Genomic DNA, 18,962 nt, shown 5'->3' on the forward strand with positions numbered 1-18,962 from the left:
GGAGGAGATCAACGCCCAGAATCTGGAGTCTTTTTAGTCTGGGCTATGGCCGAGCCACATGAGGGGTACGCATGTGGAGTCCAGACTCCCTTGAGTGCGTGCCACTGTGATGTTCAGGGGTTGAACAAAAAACGGATTAGTGTGAAAAGAAACATTTTAAAGGCAGGATGAACGAATGATTTAGGTTCGAAAAAGCAAAAGAAGGTTGCCGGGCACATAAAACCCGGCATAATACGGGCTGCACTTTTGCTGATCTACGTGTATGGCAATGAACCTATTACCTAACATAAAAACAGCACAGTATATGGACAGAGAGAGACACACTAGCACAACTTGCCTTGCCAAGTGCGGCAAAAGACAAAAGAATACTGCTCATCTACAGTTGACCCCGACCCGATTTGAACGGATAACCTTACGATCTGGAGTCGTACGCGCTACCGTTGCGCCACGAGGCCTTGTTGCAGATAGTTACAAATAGACATTATCATCGGATGGGATGGAGCACTCTACAACCACCCATGATTTATGCAAGCCGATTATCGGATAGCCAAGTTGGGCGGTTGCACAACAGTAAATAGTCCCGTGTTCCGATGCTATTAGACGCGCTGAGTTGACCGGGAGGCATCGAGATCGGGGGTTTCTTTTGATTCGGTAGCGCCGTGATGATTAGTAGCTCTCCGTTACTAGGTACAGGAGGGCGCGGCCACAACAGACGCCAGGGGCTTGGCATCTTCCGATGTCCTCCGCCACAATTCGGTGAGTTGTGAAGGTCAGGGAGTCTGCACTACAGAAAGATGTAAGAAAGAAGTCAGCTTGTGCCCTGAAAAAAAAAGAACTAGTTCAACATTGAAATTGTACTGTATACAGTTCGTGGTGTCGTCAGAATGTTCTGTCGGCTCTTGTTTTCTGGCAACAAGATTTGTTCTGACTCGTTTACCCAGGCCTTTCATCCAGACTTCTAATCGGTCTGATATGGTCCGAATCGCAAGATAAAACGAACCAACCTGACGTCAAGAAGAAATTCTTGACGTAAGTTTATACCATTTTGCATGAGCCCGAGAAGTGATATGTAAGGTTTGAAGAGACTACGTAGTGGCTATCCGATGTCGATGGAGCAAAACCTGCTGGCCATGGCCAAAGCAATGCGCTCTTCAAGCAATAGAAACAAAGCCCCGAAAATAGAATGAATATAGTGGCTTGCCAGGAAAGCGATATAAGATCGAGACGCTACTTATAATCAATCACCATTTTGCATAGAGGCTGATCTCAACAGTCCCTTGGAACGTCGGGAAGGCCGCATGAGGATGGGCAGATCACTAACATTTCAAGTTGGTCTAGCCCTTGATTATTGACTCACAGATAATTATACACCTACCGGAATGTCCCGCGGTTTGTCGCATCGTATTGATATTATGTTGCATAGCACAGACACTTCCTGACACAATTTCATGACCGAGCTCATGCTCTCCAGTACAACTTGACAGAAATCCTTGTGTCCTTGTGCACAAACTGAGAAGAGAGAGAGAGAGACCAAAAAATAAAAAGGCAAACCCCGCGCTCGCAGCCAAAGCTGCAGAAGGTTGCATGCCATCTTCGGGCGGAGTGCCCGCCTCTAAGCGCTAAGCAGTAGGCATGGACAAGACGAAATAATATACATCGGCCGACATAACCGCGGAAATATGCTACAGTATTGTACATAATTGCGAAAAAGTTTGATCAGGGTTGCTCGATGCTTAGATGTCGTGATATGGCCCATTTTGAGTCGCATTCAATCAAAAGAAAGAATCAAATAGACGGCTTGACCTCTGTCCGGTCTTGGAGGCTAATTGCATGTTCAAGGTCGACCCTTGATTTCAGGATGCAGAGAAATCCAAAAGTGGCTGTACGGGCTTGTGCAATAATAATTCCTCGGTAATGAGGGAGGCGCTGACAGAGACGGGCAGTATGGGCTAATCGACTTTTGTTGACAATTTTTTTTTTACAATCAAGATGCAGTCCAACTGCAACTCACATGCAGCTAGATGAATATCATAGCTTGATACAGTTGCACTTGACTACGGCGTACATTAGTCTTTAGTTGTTTGTTGATAACAGGAAGCGACAATTGATTTGCACCGAATAGGCTTGGCACCCCTTGAGGTCGCAGGCCTGACAGATGCAACTTAGGTATGAAGTAGAAGGTGTGGTTGGAAGCGAGTCAATGCGGTAGCAACAAACAATTTTTTTTTTTTTTTTTTTTCTCTCTCTGGCCCATCCCCTTTTCTTTTTGCCCCCCAAGCTTAATCCCTCTCGCCTTTTGTATCACACCATCCACTTGGTCCCCTCTCCTTTTGTCTTGGCTTTACAGTGTCAGCTGGGCACCAGCTTCATAGTCAATACCGTGCGAATGTTATATGCACGCACCCAAACAAGGTCGTCTCCAGATTTCGGACTGTCAGCCCGAACGGGTCTGGAAAGGGAGGCCAAGTTCCAGGGACCAGACCAGACCAGGACCAGACAGACAGACAGACAGACATCAACAACAATCGCCAAAATAAATTAATCCCCCAATACAACAATTTTCATCCCACCCGCGTTGCTCCACGTCTTTTACTACTGCGGTTATCGTCTTAGACCATGCTTAAGGGATCTTAGCCTCCAACGCTACTTGCTTCTTCTGTTTTCTTTGTTTCTTTTTTCTTTTTTTTTGGTCCCCTTTTTTCTTTTTTTCTTTGGGGCGAGGTTTGAGACACCATCCCGCCAGTCTTGCTTATAGACAGCATTTGACTCTTTTTTTTTTCTTCTCTGGGGGCGCCTGCCATTATTCAACATGGCCGTCCACGCGTATACCATCCCGGATTGGGCCCCTACCCAGACCACTATCTCTGACACTACTAGCAGCGGACGGCAAGTCATGCTGCCGACGAACCCTGACGATTTTCATCCGCTGTCGCGACACGACGAGGCCGACTCGGAGTCTGATCCCGAGCCACAAGTGTCCTCATCACGACCCCCTCCTCCCACCGCGTCAAGTCCCACACGCCGTCCTTCTCGTCTCCGGAATATGAGCAATTCGCTGGGCTGGCGGCCACGACCAAAGTCCGCCGTGTTTGGAACAACTACCGCAGACGATCTTGCAGCACCTCTCGCCGACATGGTTCTGGACAACGCGCGGCGTGCCAGCAACGGCGAGTGGCACGCTGGAAACCACAGTAACAACGAATCCGCTGCGATAGATATCGAGGAAGATGGCAAGGGCAAAGGAAAGGTCAGGGGCATTATCCGTCGCGCCTCTGTCTCCCTGAAGCGCGTTGTTTCTCGCCGGTCTTCCATAGCTACGAGCACAGGCGAAGAGCATGAACACGCGGTTCGCCGATTCCTGCGCTCAGCCCACGGCCACCTGAGATCACCCTCATTAGATATACATAATCGTGAAGAACAACAACCACAACAACAACAACAGCAACAGTCGCAACCTAGGCAAAAGCGAGGTCCTCCTGTCTCTTTCCGAGCGCCCAGATACACGTCAGACCAGGAGTCGGCGCGCCCGTCCACATCACATTCTTCCACATGGCGTCGACTACGCCAGGCCACGAGCTTCCGACGATCTAGCGGAAACTTGTTCGAGAACATGGACAATTCTCGAAACTCGGCCTTCTTCACAAGCCCCGTGCCAGGAAACGGCGGCGCTCCACCGATCATTCCCAGAAATACCGGAGGAGCAGCCCGAGCTGCTGCAGCGGATGCTGCGATGAACGCCGACGTGCTCCGCTCAATGACCCCCGCAGAGTGGGCAGTCAACCTGGCCAAGGGCAGCAATGGCTTGGGAAGTAGTAACCCCAACCATCTTCATTACAGCCTGACACACAGCAACGATGGCGAAAGTGGCATTGGCATCGCAGTCACGGCTACCGAGTCGGAATCCGACCGCGACAAGACCGATTCTCGACTCGACTTGGCCCAGCACGCGAGCGGGACCTACACCATGGACAGGCAACGACTGTCTGGTGGTTTGACGCGTGCTGGGTCGGCCATTGGAAGTGTTCAGATGGCCGATGGCATCCCTCGTGTGGACTTTATCGCACATCTACCCCTGGAGCTGGCCCTCGAGGTCCTTTCATACCTCGACTACACAGATCTCGCCACCGCCGAGCGTGTATCTAGTCCATGGAGGCATGTGACGGGTCACAGCTACATCTGGCGCAAGTCTTTCTTGCGCAGCATGACCAGCACCTTCGCCACAGGGGGCCAAGTCAAGCCTGGCGCTGGACTTGGCGTTCCTCCCGTCCGACCGGAGAACAACTGGAAGGACATCTACAGGGCGAGAGTGGAATTGGACAGAAGGTGGAAGACGGGCAATGCCAGTCCGGTGTACCTGAATGGGCATACCGATAGTATCTACTGTCTGCAGTTTGACGAGTAAGTGCTTTGTGATATTTTCCCAACTGGAATTGTTGTACTGACAGTGTGCGCCTGCAGGTCGAAAATCATTACAGGCTCTCGAGACAAGACCATCCGGGTTTGGGATATGCATACACTATCTTGCCGATATGTTATTGGTCCTCCTGACATTGTCCGCGAACAGAACGTTCTTTGTGACGCCAACGGACAACCAACTCATTTCGCTACCACAGAGGCCAGCCCGAGGGCGAACCCATCCTTCCCTGCGACGCTGACCTTCCCGAACCACCACAACGCTTCGATTCTGTGCCTGCAATACGATGACCGAATCCTGGTAACGGGCAGTTCCGATTCGACGTGCATCGTACACTCGATTACATCGGGCTACCGACCCATCCGCCGTCTGCAGCATCACTCGGCAGCCGTGCTGGACCTGGTGTTTGACGACCGGTACATTGTGACATGCTCCAAGGACGTGTCGATCTGTGTGTGGGACCGCGAGACGGGCGAGCTGCTCCGACAACTGCGTGGGCACGCGGGACCCGTCAACGCGGTGCAGATGCGCGGCGACACCATCGTGAGCTGCTCGGGAGACTTCAAGGTCAAGCTGTGGAACATCAGCACGGGCACGTGCATCCGCGAGTTCGCGGGCCACACCAAGGGCCTGGCTTGCTCGCAGTTTAGCGAGGATGGCAGGTATGTTGCCTCGGCCGGCAACGACCGCACCATCCGGGTCTGGGACGCCAACACAGGAGAGTGCGTGCGCGAGGTGGCGGCCCACACCAACCTCGTCCGCAGCCTGCACATCGACTCGGTCAGCGGGCGTCTGGTCAGCGGCAGCTACGACACGGACATTATGGTCTTCGACATGGAGACGGGCAGGCAGCTGCTGCACTTCCCCAGGTGGCATGCCAGCTGGGTCCTTAGCGCAAAGAGTGACTACAGGCGTATCATCTCGACGGGGCAGGACCCCAAGATATTGGTTATGGACTTTGGCAAGGGCGTCCCGGGCATCGAGGCGCTGGAGAGCTGCGACCAGCCTGACAGCGGTCGTGTTGGTTACATTTAAACGCATTTTTTGGCGCTCTTGTGCACAAAGTGTTTTTTTTTCTTTCCCCTTTGGGACGGGGACACTTTGGATCCGACCTGGTTGATCATCTAATAATCGTCAGGTTTGGCAGGTACTTGGTCACCTTACCCACTGTACTGTATTGTCGGACCCAGTATACCAGCGAAAAGCTGGATAACAACATATCTTGGAGGAGCACGGTAGATGCTCCTCATTGGGAACACCACTGTGTCTCCCACATTACGGGGGAAAACATCCCCCGTTCTACATTGCATACCAGGAGCTTTTGAGCTAGCATCTTTTGCTTTTAGTTTGTATTTTTTTTGTCCGTGTCATCATTGGAAGGAAGCCTCTTATTTTGGGATATTGTGGTGCTCTTTTTTTCTTCTTGTTCTGCATAGATCTAGCCATTCTTCATTGCTGTCGGATAGTTACTTAGTCTCGGGTTACACTTGATAATGTCAGTCGCCTTCTCGAAGGGATATTTCCACGCACACTCGCCTCGCACGCACAAAGGGCTCATGCACAAGGACACAGACGCACATCTAGCCGCGGAAAGAGATGAAACGACAGTTCTCTTTGTTCGCTTGTGCATTTGTTGACAGGACCTAAAAAAAAAAAAAAAAAAAAAAAAAAAAAAAAAAAAAAAAAACGTCTTTAACTGGAATAGGAGATCAACATAACCATGCAAGGCTCGGTTAAAGTGGTGGATAATGCCAGATTCCAGGAAGCTAACTAATGGATATCGGTAAGTTCTAGACTAACTGTTGTATGTAGGTATGTGCATCGGCATACCTTCGGTCTTGTTTCACAGGCAGGTGAAATACGATAGGAAGAAGCATGCACGTAGAACAAAGAGCGGGGAATTCTCTTTGTCATGTTGGGGACATCTTTGCAACTATATCCGATATTCTTCTTCTTCTTCTCTGGTCTGACGCTTACATACTAAGCTTGTGGGGATACTTTGCCAAAATGTTAGTGCTGTCATTCTTTTATCCTTATTATTCCCGTATAAATCCCCTCAAACCAAAAAGAAGGGCGAGTAAGTCTTAGTCATATTGCCATCCTACGATAATTTCTAATTCTAGAATCGAATCTAGCAAATATCTAAAACCTCCCGTGGGATCTCGTGGACAATGCGATGCCAACTCCTGTCAAAGCGGAGTAGACGATCACACTCTTACAACCTAATCCGGATAGGCATGTGTGAACTAAATTCTTATTCCTGGATCTGCGATTCTGACATTTAAGAGGTATAAAAAAAAAATAAGCGCATTTTTTTGGAACAATCAGTGGAATGCAGTACAACTCTAAACCCCCTTTTTCTTCGAGTGCAATGTAACTATGCGGATTTTTCTTTTTTCATGGGCTGGGTTGGGAGGAAACATTTGACGAGTTCGTTTTAGTTGGTGCTTGCCCTCCCCAAGGAGGTTCATCCCATGCATTGTCCCGGGTATCGGCATACTGTACATGGTGACTTGGCAGCCAACCCAACGCCCACAGACCATTATCCAAATCAAGGCTAAATAAACCACATGCTGCGAGGGCGGGCCGCCCGATCTTGCGGGATTGCCGCGAGGTGTGTGTGAGTGATGGAAGAAAGGGGAAACGTGGAAAACGTGAAAAGGAACAGGAACAAAAGAAGATATTAAGATTTTCGACAAAAGGCTAAGGGAACTTTCAGACGAGCCTGTACCAATCAACATGAAGCAAATGGGAGGGCCAGGGAAGGGGAAGAGAAGAGAGGGTCGTTTATCAGCAAGGGGGGTTGCGTTTCGCCACCACTTGCACTTCTTTCTGCTCAAAAGGGTCCGCATGAACTTCTAATCTACCACTTACAGCAAAGTGAAGGTGGGTAGGGGTCAACGACTGGCTGGGGATGAACTGTTGGATTGTGGGGGAAGGTCCTTATTTTGGTGCAAAGGCGCGGATGCGCGTCGCAAGAGGGGGCGAAAAATCGGGCTGTACCAGATAACCAGAGTAATGTGGCCCGGAGAAAAAAAGGAACCCAAGGAGACCCCTGTAGACAGGGTGGACGAGATGTGTTTCGAAACATCCAAACATGGTGGTGGTGGGGGGAGGCAAGTGTGCGCGATTGGAATGGATCAAGCGCCCATTGGAGCACGTTTTTTGATCGGGCTGCTGTGATAAATCGGCCGAGACCCAATGCATTTGCAATTTTTATCAGGCGCGTACCTGGCGAGCCTGGGCAGATCAAGAGTGTTTTTTCACATTCTCCCTTGGGTTTGGTACCTTATCTGGCCTCGGGTATGAAAACACATTTGAGAGAATTTGCCTTTGCTACAGTAGAGGAGGTTACCCGAGCGGGTGATTTGACAAGCCCGGGATAAGGTCGATGGTTCAAAACACATTCCCTTGTCGGCCAGATTCAGATATATTAGGTACGAACCCCCAGATGCATGCCAATGCCGCCCTGCCGATAAACGATGCGACTGTGCGTCCAACTCCATCGCATGGCAGAAAATGGGGATGTTCTGGCCGCTAGAGGAAATAAGAGTCCGAACTCATGGAGTGATCTTCAGTCCAAGCATTCAGAATTCCGTCGCAGGAACAGTGCAGATGCAAGCTTTTTTTTTTTATATTTATTTTTTAGTGAAAATGAGGATTCTCATCTTCTCATTTTGATAAACAATAACCACCGGTGTTAATCATACCGGTACAAAAACCGTTACAGCACACCAGACATGATCGTGGCAAGGGCGGGCTAGAGTTGAAAAAGGAAAAATACTACCTCGTAACCTTTTTTTTGCCCTCGTTGTTCACTGATATGCAACGCCACTTGAGCAGTTATGAACCGCCACTTGTGCCGCCGCGTGTTTCAAAACGAGCCGCCTGTCCCCACACAGACTGGCCCATGATAATTGCCATGATGAGGCGAAGAATTTTTCTACAAAAGAAAAGAAATCGTTTGGAATTCCGCAAGAAAGAACCGGCGAGTGGCTGGGACGAGGTTACCTCGGCCACTCATTCAAGCTCATGCGGGATATTTCCGGCAAATGCTTCAGGACAAGCATGGAATAAAGTGTACAGCAGGTAGGCAAGCAAGGCAAGGTAGCAAAGGGAACGGATGACAGGCGACCCCAACTCCCCCAGTCAGTCCCTCAATTTCATCTTGTGCTCATTCTATGTATGCGGTAGTATCACTCAAATGACGTTGATGTACCTGAAAAAGCGGAACTGTTACCCCAAGCCATGGGAGAGAACCACAAACAGGGGGGTTCGAATAGAGAACTTTGTCGGTTCATAGGAACCTATGAGTCGACAATGGGAAATTTGCTTGTCTGACTATGGCTCGATCACAGGCCAACGGTGCGTTGCTATTGCTGGATAGTGGGTAGTGGAGGGTAGCACCGCAGCCCAAGCGTCTTTTCTCAACGGACATTTCTCCCCCACCAAAACCACCAACAACTACTGGTCAGTAAGGTACCTACCAAGCTACCTAGGCAATACTGCTTGTGCCTGCCAAGCTGCATAGGCCTCTTCGACCACCATCTCCACTTTCTAAGCAATTTGTATGCGGCAGCGGTTAGCTGCTAAAAGAGCTCGAACCCCTGAATTGTTATTGTCAACTAGGTAGGCCCCCCAGTCCCGGGCCACAAGAAAACCTTGAACGGCTCACGTTTTTCCTAATCATGTTTGTTCATCCGATGTAGCTTGAATACCTGCATTATCTCTTCTTACTGTACTATATAGTATTTTGTTTCCTCCCCCACTCCTGAAGTTTGGGAATTGCGATGAGTGCTAAACGGCACTGTTATTTTTGGGACGATGCTGGCTTAGCGAATGTGTATTTTTGATCATGACTGGCCTGGCACGGATCACAGTTATGTATGGGTGGGGGGTTAGAGTGGGGGAGATGTGCTTCGGTACGTATTCGGAGGCCACCGGGGGGAGCTTGGACGCGCGATGGGCAAATGTCCTCAAAGGTTCCTTTTCAGCATGCTAACTTGAAGGTTTGCGGGGCCAAAGGAGGGCTTCTTCGTCAAGTCGAGACCAACCTGGACAACGAGTGAGAGGTAGGTAATTAATTTAAAAGAAGGGGTTCAGGCGTGATGATTACAACCAAGAAAAAATAAAGACGCAAAACCAAAGAACACAGACAGACCCAATGCTAGCCAGGAAGTAGCAAGCAAAATTAGTAGTGCTGTGGTACTACGTTGATACCCGCCCAATGGGCTTCAGGATGAGAGCAAGGAACCAAGCCAAATGTTGCTCTCCAACAAGAAGGAGTATTGGACTGAATTGGTTACCAAAAACACGCAACCATCGTGCATGAATGCCAGCTCCCCTTGTCTTAAATGCAACCAGGGGGCAAGCCATATCGAGTCAATCAGCTCAGCCTTGAGGTTCTGCCGCCACCCACACAATTGCCAAATGCGAACAGCGCCAAGCGGCGGACGGTTACCGCGCAGAAATGCACAGAGATCGGCGCCCACTTGACAACAAGGATCAGAGACAAGCAGGCTGGGCAAGAAACAAGCCCTCTCGGCCTACCGCTGCCGTTTTAGTTCTCGTCTTGATTTTTTAGACGCTGCTATGGAGCCAAGGAACCTACATCATCAATGGGCAGCCAGTAATCCATGGAAGTACTTTGAAAATTGGGTGACGCTTCCCTGTCGCACCCGGTGAGTCGTCGACAAGCCAACCCTACCTATCCTCCGGCGACCCTTGCACCCCGTCCGTCCCTTGCCCGCCTCCTTCTGAGCGTGAACCATCTACAACGGACAACCGCACACAACGCACACCCCCCTTGTATTCCGCCCCCAGTAGTAGTAGTAGTAGTAGCAGCCTTAAACAGTAGTACAATCTGCCATGGGATATAAGATGTGATGAGTTGCCTCTACTCCAACGTTGGTCAACGTCGGTCGTCTTGCTCTTTACCGTCAAGTCAAGCGCCGACGAGAGGTTTTCTCATAAAATTTTTATCAGCATTGACGCTGATTTCTCATTCATTTAAATTGCTTTCTTTCTGTTTTACGAGTGCGTGCAAGCCATTCAACCAGGGTCATTTTCTTCAGCAAGTCAATCTCACATTGGACTGTATAGGTACGGAAGGGCAACAACTAGGCAACTTCCTACCTTACATACCACCATACCTACCTCTCTACACAAACAAAATTACGGGCAGATACCTAAGGTAGCTATCAGTACCAATTACGACTTGGACCCGGACACACGGACCCGTTTGCTCCTTCCCCTCGAAGGCAGTTCTAGTTTCTGTTGCTGGCTCACCACCCGACTACACTCTTTTTTTTTCACCTTGACATCAGAGTTGTCTTGTTTTTCTTCTTCTGCTCTCTTGTTTCCTTCCTCCTGCCCCGCCGGCGGTGATATTCTTTTCTGCTTCGAACAACCTCAACAACGCAACCGCAACCCGCGCATTTCCTGCATTCGATTCCGAATCTATTCCATCCCATCACAATCCGACATAACTATTCAAAGAAGCGTAAGTCGTGTGTTTACGCCCGTTCCATTTGCTTTGCTTTTGCTTTTGATACTCGCTCTATCCCGGGCAGATATCTTGGACTTTGTTACACACCTCCCACTTCCTCATCACCTACCTACCTACCTTTTTTCATCTCGCAAGCGGCACTTCCTTCAAGCATACGGCAACACGGTCCTCTTCTTTGGGATGAAAGCCCTAGAAGCGCACAAGCCCAGCCAACCTGTCATGCCCGCACCTGAGTCTGAGCTCAGATGTGCGTCTACTCATCCTGCGTCACATATTCCCCTCTGTCGTCCCTCTATCGACATACACCTACTCCAATGTACTTTTTCAAACTGCCCACCGTTGTACCTTCCACTTGACACGCGTTTTTGCATCCCATAAGTTGCAGTTGAGACGTGGCGTGAATCAATTGTATCTTTGTGGCCATTGCGCGCAAATCACAGTCGTTTCGATTCGCTATAACTCCGGGGTGTTTTGATTATTGCACTGCTTTAGGCTTCTCCCTCACTTCTTCCTCAGAGAGGACCGCGCACAATCTAGGGAGTTTCCTTGGGTTGTGTTCCTTTCTACCCGCGAAACTGACCCCTACCCATTTCTTCACCAACACATAAAATATCTCAGCTTCCCGAGCATAACCTAACCACGGAATTCCTCTTTCTCACCACACTCTTGTTTCACTCGTTGACTACTTTCTCATGCAACACTCTTTGGACACAAAACTAACGCGAAGCATTCTCAAAATCACAGCTACTGGTAGCACTTCAAGCTTTTGCACTTTTTCGTCCTGAACAGATCAAGGTTTTGACCAAGATTTTTTGTCTATGGTCACCATGGGCTTCAAATCAGCCTTCACCTCGCTCATTTTGGCCTCTGGCCTTTTGAGCAGCCCGGCTCTTGCGGCCCCGTCTCCTCAGGCGTCCGCTTCTGCCTCGGCTGCTGCCGGAAGCTGGTGGCTCGGTAACCTTCAGCGACGTGGCGCTGCCGCTTATGGCGAGCCAGGTTACCAGGTCTTCCGCAATGTCCGTGACTTTGGAGCCAAGGGAGATGGAGTCAGCGACGATACGGCTGCCATCAACACTGCAATCTCACAAGGTGGTCGTTGCGGCCAGGGCTGCAACTCTAGCACCACCACGCCTGGACTGGTCTACTTCCCTCCCGGAACTTACGTCGTCAGCAAGCCCATCGTTGCCTACTACTACACTCAGATGATTGGAGACGCCCTGAACCCCCCTACCCTCAAGGCCGCTGCCAACTTTGAGGGCATGGCTGTCATCGACACTGATCCCTACGACGAGACTGGCCTCAACTGGTGGGTGAACCAGAACAACTTCTTCCGTTCGACTCGCAACTTTGTCATCGATCTCACTGGCATGCCGGCCGACCGTGGCGCTGGAATCCACTTGCAGGTTGCCCAGACTGCTGGTATGCAGAACGTCCACTTCAAGATGCGTACCGAGGAGAACACCAAGCAAATTGGCATCTTCATGGACAATGGATCCGGTCTCTTCATGTCAGACCTTGTCTTTGAGGGTGGCGAGTATGGCGCTTTCTTCGGTAACCAGCAGTTCACTACCCGCAACATGACCTTCCGCAACTGCAAGACTGCCATAATGATGAACTGGAACTGGGCTTGGACCTTCCAGGACGTCACCATTGAGAACTGCGGTGTCGGCATCGACATGGCTAACGGTGACACTTCGCAAACCGTCGGCTCTGTCCTGGTCCTCGATAGCGTCATCAAGAACACACCCATCGGCGTCAAGACTGCTTACAACCCAGCCTCCCCAGAGACCAACGGCACCCTTATCTTGCAGAATGTTGACATGACCCAGAACGTTCCCGTCGCTGTCTCTGAGGGCAAGAGCAAGGCTCAGATCTTGGCCGGAAACCAGGTCGTCAAGTCTTTTGTGCAGGGACGCAGCTACTCTGATGCCCTCGCCAATGGCAAAGCTAGCCAGTCTGCCCAGGCGGCTGTCAACCTCCCCGATGTACTCCTCAACAACGCGACCGGCAAGGTGTTCACTCGCAGCAAGCCTCAATACGAGACGGTCCCTGTTGGAAACTTTGTGTCTGTCAAGGCCTCGGGTGCCAAGGGCGACGGAAAGACCGATGACACTGCCGCAATTCAAGCCATCTTCGATAAGGCCACCCCCGAGCAGGTGATCTTCTTTGACCACGGCGCATATGTTGTCAGCGACACGATCAAGGTTCCTAAGAACATTCGCATGACGGGAGAGATCTGGCCCTACATCATGGCCACTGGCTCCAAGTTCCAAGATCAGGCAAACCCTCGTGCTGTCTTCCAAGTCGGCCAGCCTGGAGACGTCGGTGCCGTTGAGATGAGCGACATGATGTTCCAGACTCTTGGTTCTGCGCCTGGTGCTATCATGATCGAGTGGAACCTAAAGCAGTCTTCTCAGGGTGCTGCTGGCATGTGGGACGTCCATGTCCGTATCGGTGGCTCAAAGGGTACCAAGCTCGAGTACGATAACTGCAAGAAACAGCCCAACGATCCTGGCGCAACCAAGGCTACTGTCGATAACTGTATGGGAGCCTTCATGCTTATGCACGTCACTGAGCAGGCGTCGGTCTACATGGAGAACAACTGGTTCTGGGTCGCCGATCACAACCTCGAACCCTTTGCCAAGTCAGACCCCGACCCATCCCAGCAGATCAACATCTTCAACGGCCGTGGTGTCCTGATCGAGTCCCAGCAAGGCCCTGTTTGGATGTGGGGAACTTCAAGCGAGCACAACGTTCTCTACAACTACCAGACCGTCAACGCCAGCAATGTCTACATGGCTCTGATCCAAACTGAGACTCCTTACTTCCAAGGTAACCCTGAGGCGACCACACCATTCACCGTGAATGCCAAGTTCAGCGACCCCGACTTTGCTCAGTCTTGTGCTGGTAAGGGGGATGGATGTGCTAGGGCTTGGGGTCTACGGGCTGTCGACTCCAAGGACGTCTTTGTGTACGGTGCCGGACTTTACTCCTTCTTTGAGAACTACGGTCAATCATGCCTTGCCACTGCCAGCTGCCAACAAAACATGCTTTCGCTGGAGCAGTCTCCCAACGTACGTCTTTTCGGCGTGTCGACCAAGGCAAGCACCAACATGTTGACCATCAACGGCAAATCGGCGGCGCTTGACAAGGACAACCGCAACAACTTCTGTGCCACCCTCGCCCAGTTCTCTTCAGCCCTGTCGTAGGCCGACATCCCTGACGTGGACAAAAACCTCACCGCAATCCGAAATGGTGCATCATCTGTGGCCGCTACTGAACCAGTTTCATCTATCAACCTCTCGTCTATGATCGCTTCGCTTATGGGCACAAAGACAGCCTCTTCCCTGACTCCGGCTTCTACTTCGATGAGCATCCCCATCGTTGTCGTTCCATCCCTGGGACTTCCACCTCTTGTGGCCCCTTCCTTGAGCACCACTGCACCCATCAGCATCATCTCGACAGAGGCTAGCATTCGGTCTACACTTGCTCCGTCCTCCACTTCTGTATTTGGCACCACCACGAATCTGCCGGTTGAGGCTATTGCGACTTCCAACGTTGAGGCTGTGTCTCAGCCTGTGGCGAGCACGGTTATTTCTTCTGTCATTACCCCGACTTCGGTCATGATTTCTACTGTTACTCAAGTTTCGTTGGATACGACAGTTCTTACGACCCCTACCGACGTCGGTGTTCCTACTGAGGTTGTACCTCAGCCGGTTGCAACTCCGACCGTCTCTTCTGCGGTCAACCTTTCATCGATCCTGATTCCTACTGTTCTTCCGACTTTTGCCGACGCTCCTGCTTGCCGGGCTTAGATCGTCAGCTCTATTCGGTCTCTTTGAATTTCTTCTGCATTTTTTCGAGGTTATACCCTTGGCAGTTTGATATCCCAGTCTCAAGAGGAAGACGGAGACTTTGACTTTGATTCTTTTTTAATTTTTTATTTTCTTCGCTTACATGACATCAGAAAGATGAAAAGGAAACATATTTTCTTGTTTGTGTAAATAGGTGGTTGATTGATCATGGGAAACAAGGCGTATCGGAAGGTCTTTTCATTCTGCGGCGGCGACCGCATCGACTTTTCCAGACATTGTTGAGGAGTTTTGCTTCTTTACATACTGCCGGCGATAAGGTTTTTTATTCGGCCGAGCAGCCTCTGGTCTCTTTTGAGATCATTTTCACTTCTTTACCTTCATAGGGAACAATAGGGACAGATGACATTTCTGGCATGAGTTGTGCATCGCATGAGGATAGAAACGAGAATTTGGGTCAATAACGTGTCATTGCCTCAAGGCAGACATGGGGCTTGGAATGTGTAGTAGAGATATACAGACCAGAATTGACAAACGTCTTCTCTCAATACTGCTGCTGCTGCTGCTGTTTTATTACTCGTGATTCGACTGAAACCAATTGCAAGTTCATGGTAAATGGCGAGGTGGTCAAATTGCAAGTGGGATAATTACAGTAGTTGTCAGTTGATGGTTGTGCTGTATGTAAGCTGTGGTACGGTGTACAGAAATCATGGGATCACTCCAGGGACCTTGACCCCACTCAGACAGACTACAGACCCACCTGACACTGACGCTGGCAGTTGTAGGCTTTGATCAGCTGGAAAGTGATCAGCTGGAAAGTGAACAACGTCATCGCGCTCATTTTGCGCCGTGTCAAACAACTTCCGCTCATGCCGTAATTCTTGTACAGTAAAAACTTGAATCGCGACATTCGTTTTATAATTTTGCCAACCAAAGGAGCACACAATACAGCTAAAGCAGCATAAAAAAGCTTTACTCAAACAGCTCTGCATCGGGCACTAAAAGTAATAATACCGCTTCGATCCCATCCATCTGTCTCATTGTCTAGTCCCTCATCCCACAAAAAGGTCGGAACACAAAAAACAAAACACCCACAATGACAGACTCACCCATCAGTCGCAAACGGCCAAACAGCACCGTCAGCACCCCGATCTCCCCGACGGCCGACTCTCTTCACTCGCCGTCCTCGAGCCGCTCGTCCCCTTCTTCTTCCTCATCCTCCTCATCTCGACACCCGCCTTACCTCCCGACACGACTCGAAACCTACGTGCTGGCGCTCTACCCGACGCTCCTCGTCTTCGGCTCTGCGTTCGCCCTGCTCTCGCCGGCCGTGCGGTCCGCAAAGTACGACCCGGCCGCGCAGGCGCACGTGCAGGACTCGACGGCGCCGTCGTACTTTGCGCGCAAGGACAACGTCTTCAACGTGCTGTTTGTGAAGCGCGGCTGGGCGTGGATCACGGGGGCGTTTTTGACCTTTTTGGTCACGCACCAGGGCATCGCACCCCCCACCGCGACGTGGGCCGCAAAGGCCAGGGCCGCGCTGCGCTGGGCGCTCGTCACGGGCTGGTGGGTCCTCGTCACGCAGTGGTGCTTCGGCCCGCCCCTCATCGACCGCGGGTTCCGCTACACGGGCGGCAAGTGCGAGGCGGCCGAGGCGGCGGTCGCGCAGGACGGAGTGGTGGGTTCCGCGGCAAAGGACGTCTTCAGCGCGGCGGCGTGTCGTGCCGCGGGCGGCAGGTGGAGCGGTGGGCATGACATCTCGGGCCACGTGTTCCTGCTCGTCCTGGGCAGCTTCTTTCTCGTGCAGGAGGTCGGCTGGGTGGTGATTCGCTGGCGCGCAAGGGGGTGGGAGCTGCGCGGCAAGGATCCCAGGACCGTGGTCATGGTGGACGGCGCCGTCAAGAGCGCAGACGTCGAGGCCGAGGACCTCTGGGAGAAGTCGCTGCTCGGTCCGCAGGAGGGCTGGTTGGACGTGCTCGGCTTGGGGGGAAAGGTTGCGCTGGGTGTTGTGGGGTTGAGCCTTTGGATGCTCCTCATGACTGCTATTTTCTTCCATACGTGGTTTGAGAAGGTAAGTGCTGTTCTTTTTTTTTTTTTTTTTTTTTTTTTTTTTTTTTTTTTTTTGTTCTCTGTCTCGGGGACGTGTGTGGCATGGTTGCTAACAGGCTGCCTGGGTCAAAAAATTGATAGCTTACTGGTCTACTGGTCGCTTTAATCGGCATCTATGGAGTCTACTTTGTGCCGAGATTCGTCCCTGGTCTCAGGGGCATCGTTGGCATGCCTGGAATATGACCATGGGGTTTTTTATGGATGGTGCTTGGCAGGTGGAGTTTGGGGGCAAGCCGGATTTTAATTTGAGACCGTGATCAATTAAGCATAAAGGCCACGGTTTGTTAGTTTTAATGAAATGGCGGTTTGGCTTTTGACAGGTCAGCGGTAGACATTGAATTCGAAGATATCCACGCTGGGTCAGGCTCTTGGGGATAGCTTAGCGTGTCGTTTGGCCTGGGAGGTCAAGAACAATTGTACAATTATGGGGGAAAAAAAGTAATTTTTTATAAGCTATTCATTTGAAGCATTAGTTCACAACTGGCTCGTATCTTGCTGTATAGTTGGGCGTGAGGCTGTTGTAGGTAAACCATCAATCATGGCGTGAATAGATAGATGGCCGACCCGCCCCACTCTACCCGGAGCAAGGATCGGAACACATTACATCACTTGTATTTGCAGCAAAGATCAACATCCCCTTCATCACAGCCACTCCCTCAGGGGGAACAAAAATCAATAAAAGAAAGAATAAAAAACCGACAACCACAAATTTCAGAGCCACCATGGGAAGGATACGAGCTCCCTACAACCTACCAGAGTTGGTCAGGTCGACATTCGCCCGCGCAAAAGCCAGCGGCGATGTCAATTTTTACCCCACGCAAGCTGCTGTCCTTCATGTGAATTCGATACCAGTGAGTCTTGATCCTGGAGCTTCACAACAACACCAAAAATGCAACAAGAAGTCATTTTGCTACATCTTCTAAACACTAGCTCGTCAGTTCCAACTCCGCTTCTCGCCCTCGCTGGCAAACAAGCCGAAACCACCACCAAAACCCACCAACCCAGACGGCAACAGCAGCAGCGGCAGCGGCGGCGGCGGCGGCGGGGGCACAAAACCATTCGACCCCTTTGCCGACCCGCCGCCAGCCCTCGTCGTAGCCAAGCTGGAGCCTTGGACGCACTACCTCGTGCTGAACAAGTTCGCCATCGTCCCGGAGCACTTCATCCTCGCCACGACGGCCTTTGCCGCGCAGACGGACCTGCTCGACGCCGCCGACCTCGCCGCCGCGCGGGCCTGCGTCGACGCCTACGCCGATGCCGACGGCGGGCTCTTTGTCTTTTTCAACTGCGGCGAGCACAGCGGCGCCAGCCAGCCTCACCGCCACCTGCAGCTCCTCCCCGTCGCCAGGATGAGGGATGGCTTGCCCGCGGGTGGTGCCGGGTGGGAGGTGCTGGCGGCGCGTCTGGGGCGGGAGCAGGCTGCCGTGGACAAGGTGCCGTTTCCGTGCTTCGTGGAGAGGTTGGATGATGATGATGATGCTATGTTTGGTGCGGCGGCGGATCCGGAGGGTGTGGCGCTGCGGGGTAAGTATCTGGAGCTGTACCGGCGGGCGTGTGAGGTGATGGGGGTAAAGGGGGCAGAGCAGCAGATGGATGGGGAGGCTAGGATTAGCTACAATCTCGCCATGACCCGCGACGTCATGGTGTTGTGTCCTCGGAGGTCCGAGGGCGCGGCGCTGGTGGCTGGTGGAGGGGACGAGGTGGGCAAGCTTGCACTGAACGGGACGGTGTTGGCTGGGACGGCGTTGGTAAAGAGTGAGGCCGAGTGGGATGCGCTGAGGGGTGATCCGGAGCAGCTGGGGAGGGTTCTGGCGAGGATATAAAGGGTTTCTGGGATATTTGGCTGTGGCGTTTTTGGTGGTTAACTTCATAAGCTGCTCCTGTTTGTCAGCTTATTAGCTGGTACAGTGGGACGGTGTGCTACCCATTCACAATCATATGCTCAGCAGGCCTTGGTCATCTTCATATAGTGAAAATTTTCGTGCCATAAATACTGCAGCTTTAGCTTCAGCTGTTGTATTCAACCGCAAAGAATGGGAGCCTTGAGTCCCTTCATACTATTCCGAAGCCGTCAACGACTCAATTGCCCGTCTCTCTTTCCTGACCAATTCAGCTGAGA

At 51.4% G+C, this 18,962-nt stretch overlaps 4 protein-coding genes across 4 annotated transcripts; 3 read left to right on the forward strand and 1 right to left on the reverse strand.

Moving 5' to 3' along the window:
• Positions 1–2,585: 2,585 nt before the first annotated feature.
• On the forward strand, positions 2,586–5,941 carry PgNI_11843 (uncharacterized protein). The gene is made up of 2 exons (XM_031131804.1): positions 2,586–4,398; positions 4,459–5,941. Exons 1-2 carry the CDS (start codon positions 2,810–2,812, stop codon positions 5,447–5,449), a joined length of 2,580 nt encoding a protein of 859 aa, XP_030976321.1. The 5' UTR covers positions 2,586–2,809; the 3' UTR covers positions 5,450–5,941.
• Positions 5,942–9,648: 3,707 nt separating this feature from the next.
• Positions 9,649–10,185, reverse strand: PgNI_11844 (uncharacterized protein; the record flags this gene model as incomplete). The annotated part of the gene is made up of 2 exons (XM_031131805.1): positions 9,649–9,960; positions 10,126–10,185. The coding sequence occupies 2 exons, from the start codon at positions 10,183–10,185 to the stop codon at positions 9,649–9,651; spliced, it is 372 nt and encodes a 123-aa protein (XP_030976322.1).
• Positions 10,186–15,614: 5,429 nt separating this feature from the next.
• On the forward strand, positions 15,615–17,193 carry PgNI_11846 (uncharacterized protein). Its single transcript, XM_031131806.1, has 2 exons — positions 15,615–16,805; positions 16,925–17,193. The coding sequence occupies exons 1-2, from the start codon at positions 15,831–15,833 to the stop codon at positions 17,024–17,026; spliced, it is 1,077 nt and encodes a 358-aa protein (XP_030976324.1). The 5' UTR covers positions 15,615–15,830; the 3' UTR covers positions 17,027–17,193.
• Positions 17,194–17,503: 310 nt separating this feature from the next.
• PgNI_11847 (uncharacterized protein) lies at positions 17,504–18,666 on the forward strand (the record flags this gene model as incomplete). Its single annotated transcript, XM_031131807.1, has 2 exons — positions 17,504–17,694; positions 17,782–18,666. Exons 1-2 carry the CDS (start codon positions 17,566–17,568, stop codon positions 18,664–18,666), a joined length of 1,014 nt encoding a protein of 337 aa, XP_030976323.1. The 5' UTR covers positions 17,504–17,565.
• Positions 18,667–18,962: the final 296 nt, after the last annotated feature.

The sequence above is a fragment of the Pyricularia grisea genome (assembly GCF_004355905.1).
Source record: "Pyricularia grisea strain NI907 chromosome V map unlocalized Pyricularia_grisea_NI907_Scaffold_10, whole genome shotgun sequence".
Taxonomy (NCBI): Eukaryota; Fungi; Ascomycota; class Sordariomycetes; order Magnaporthales; family Pyriculariaceae; genus Pyricularia; species Pyricularia grisea.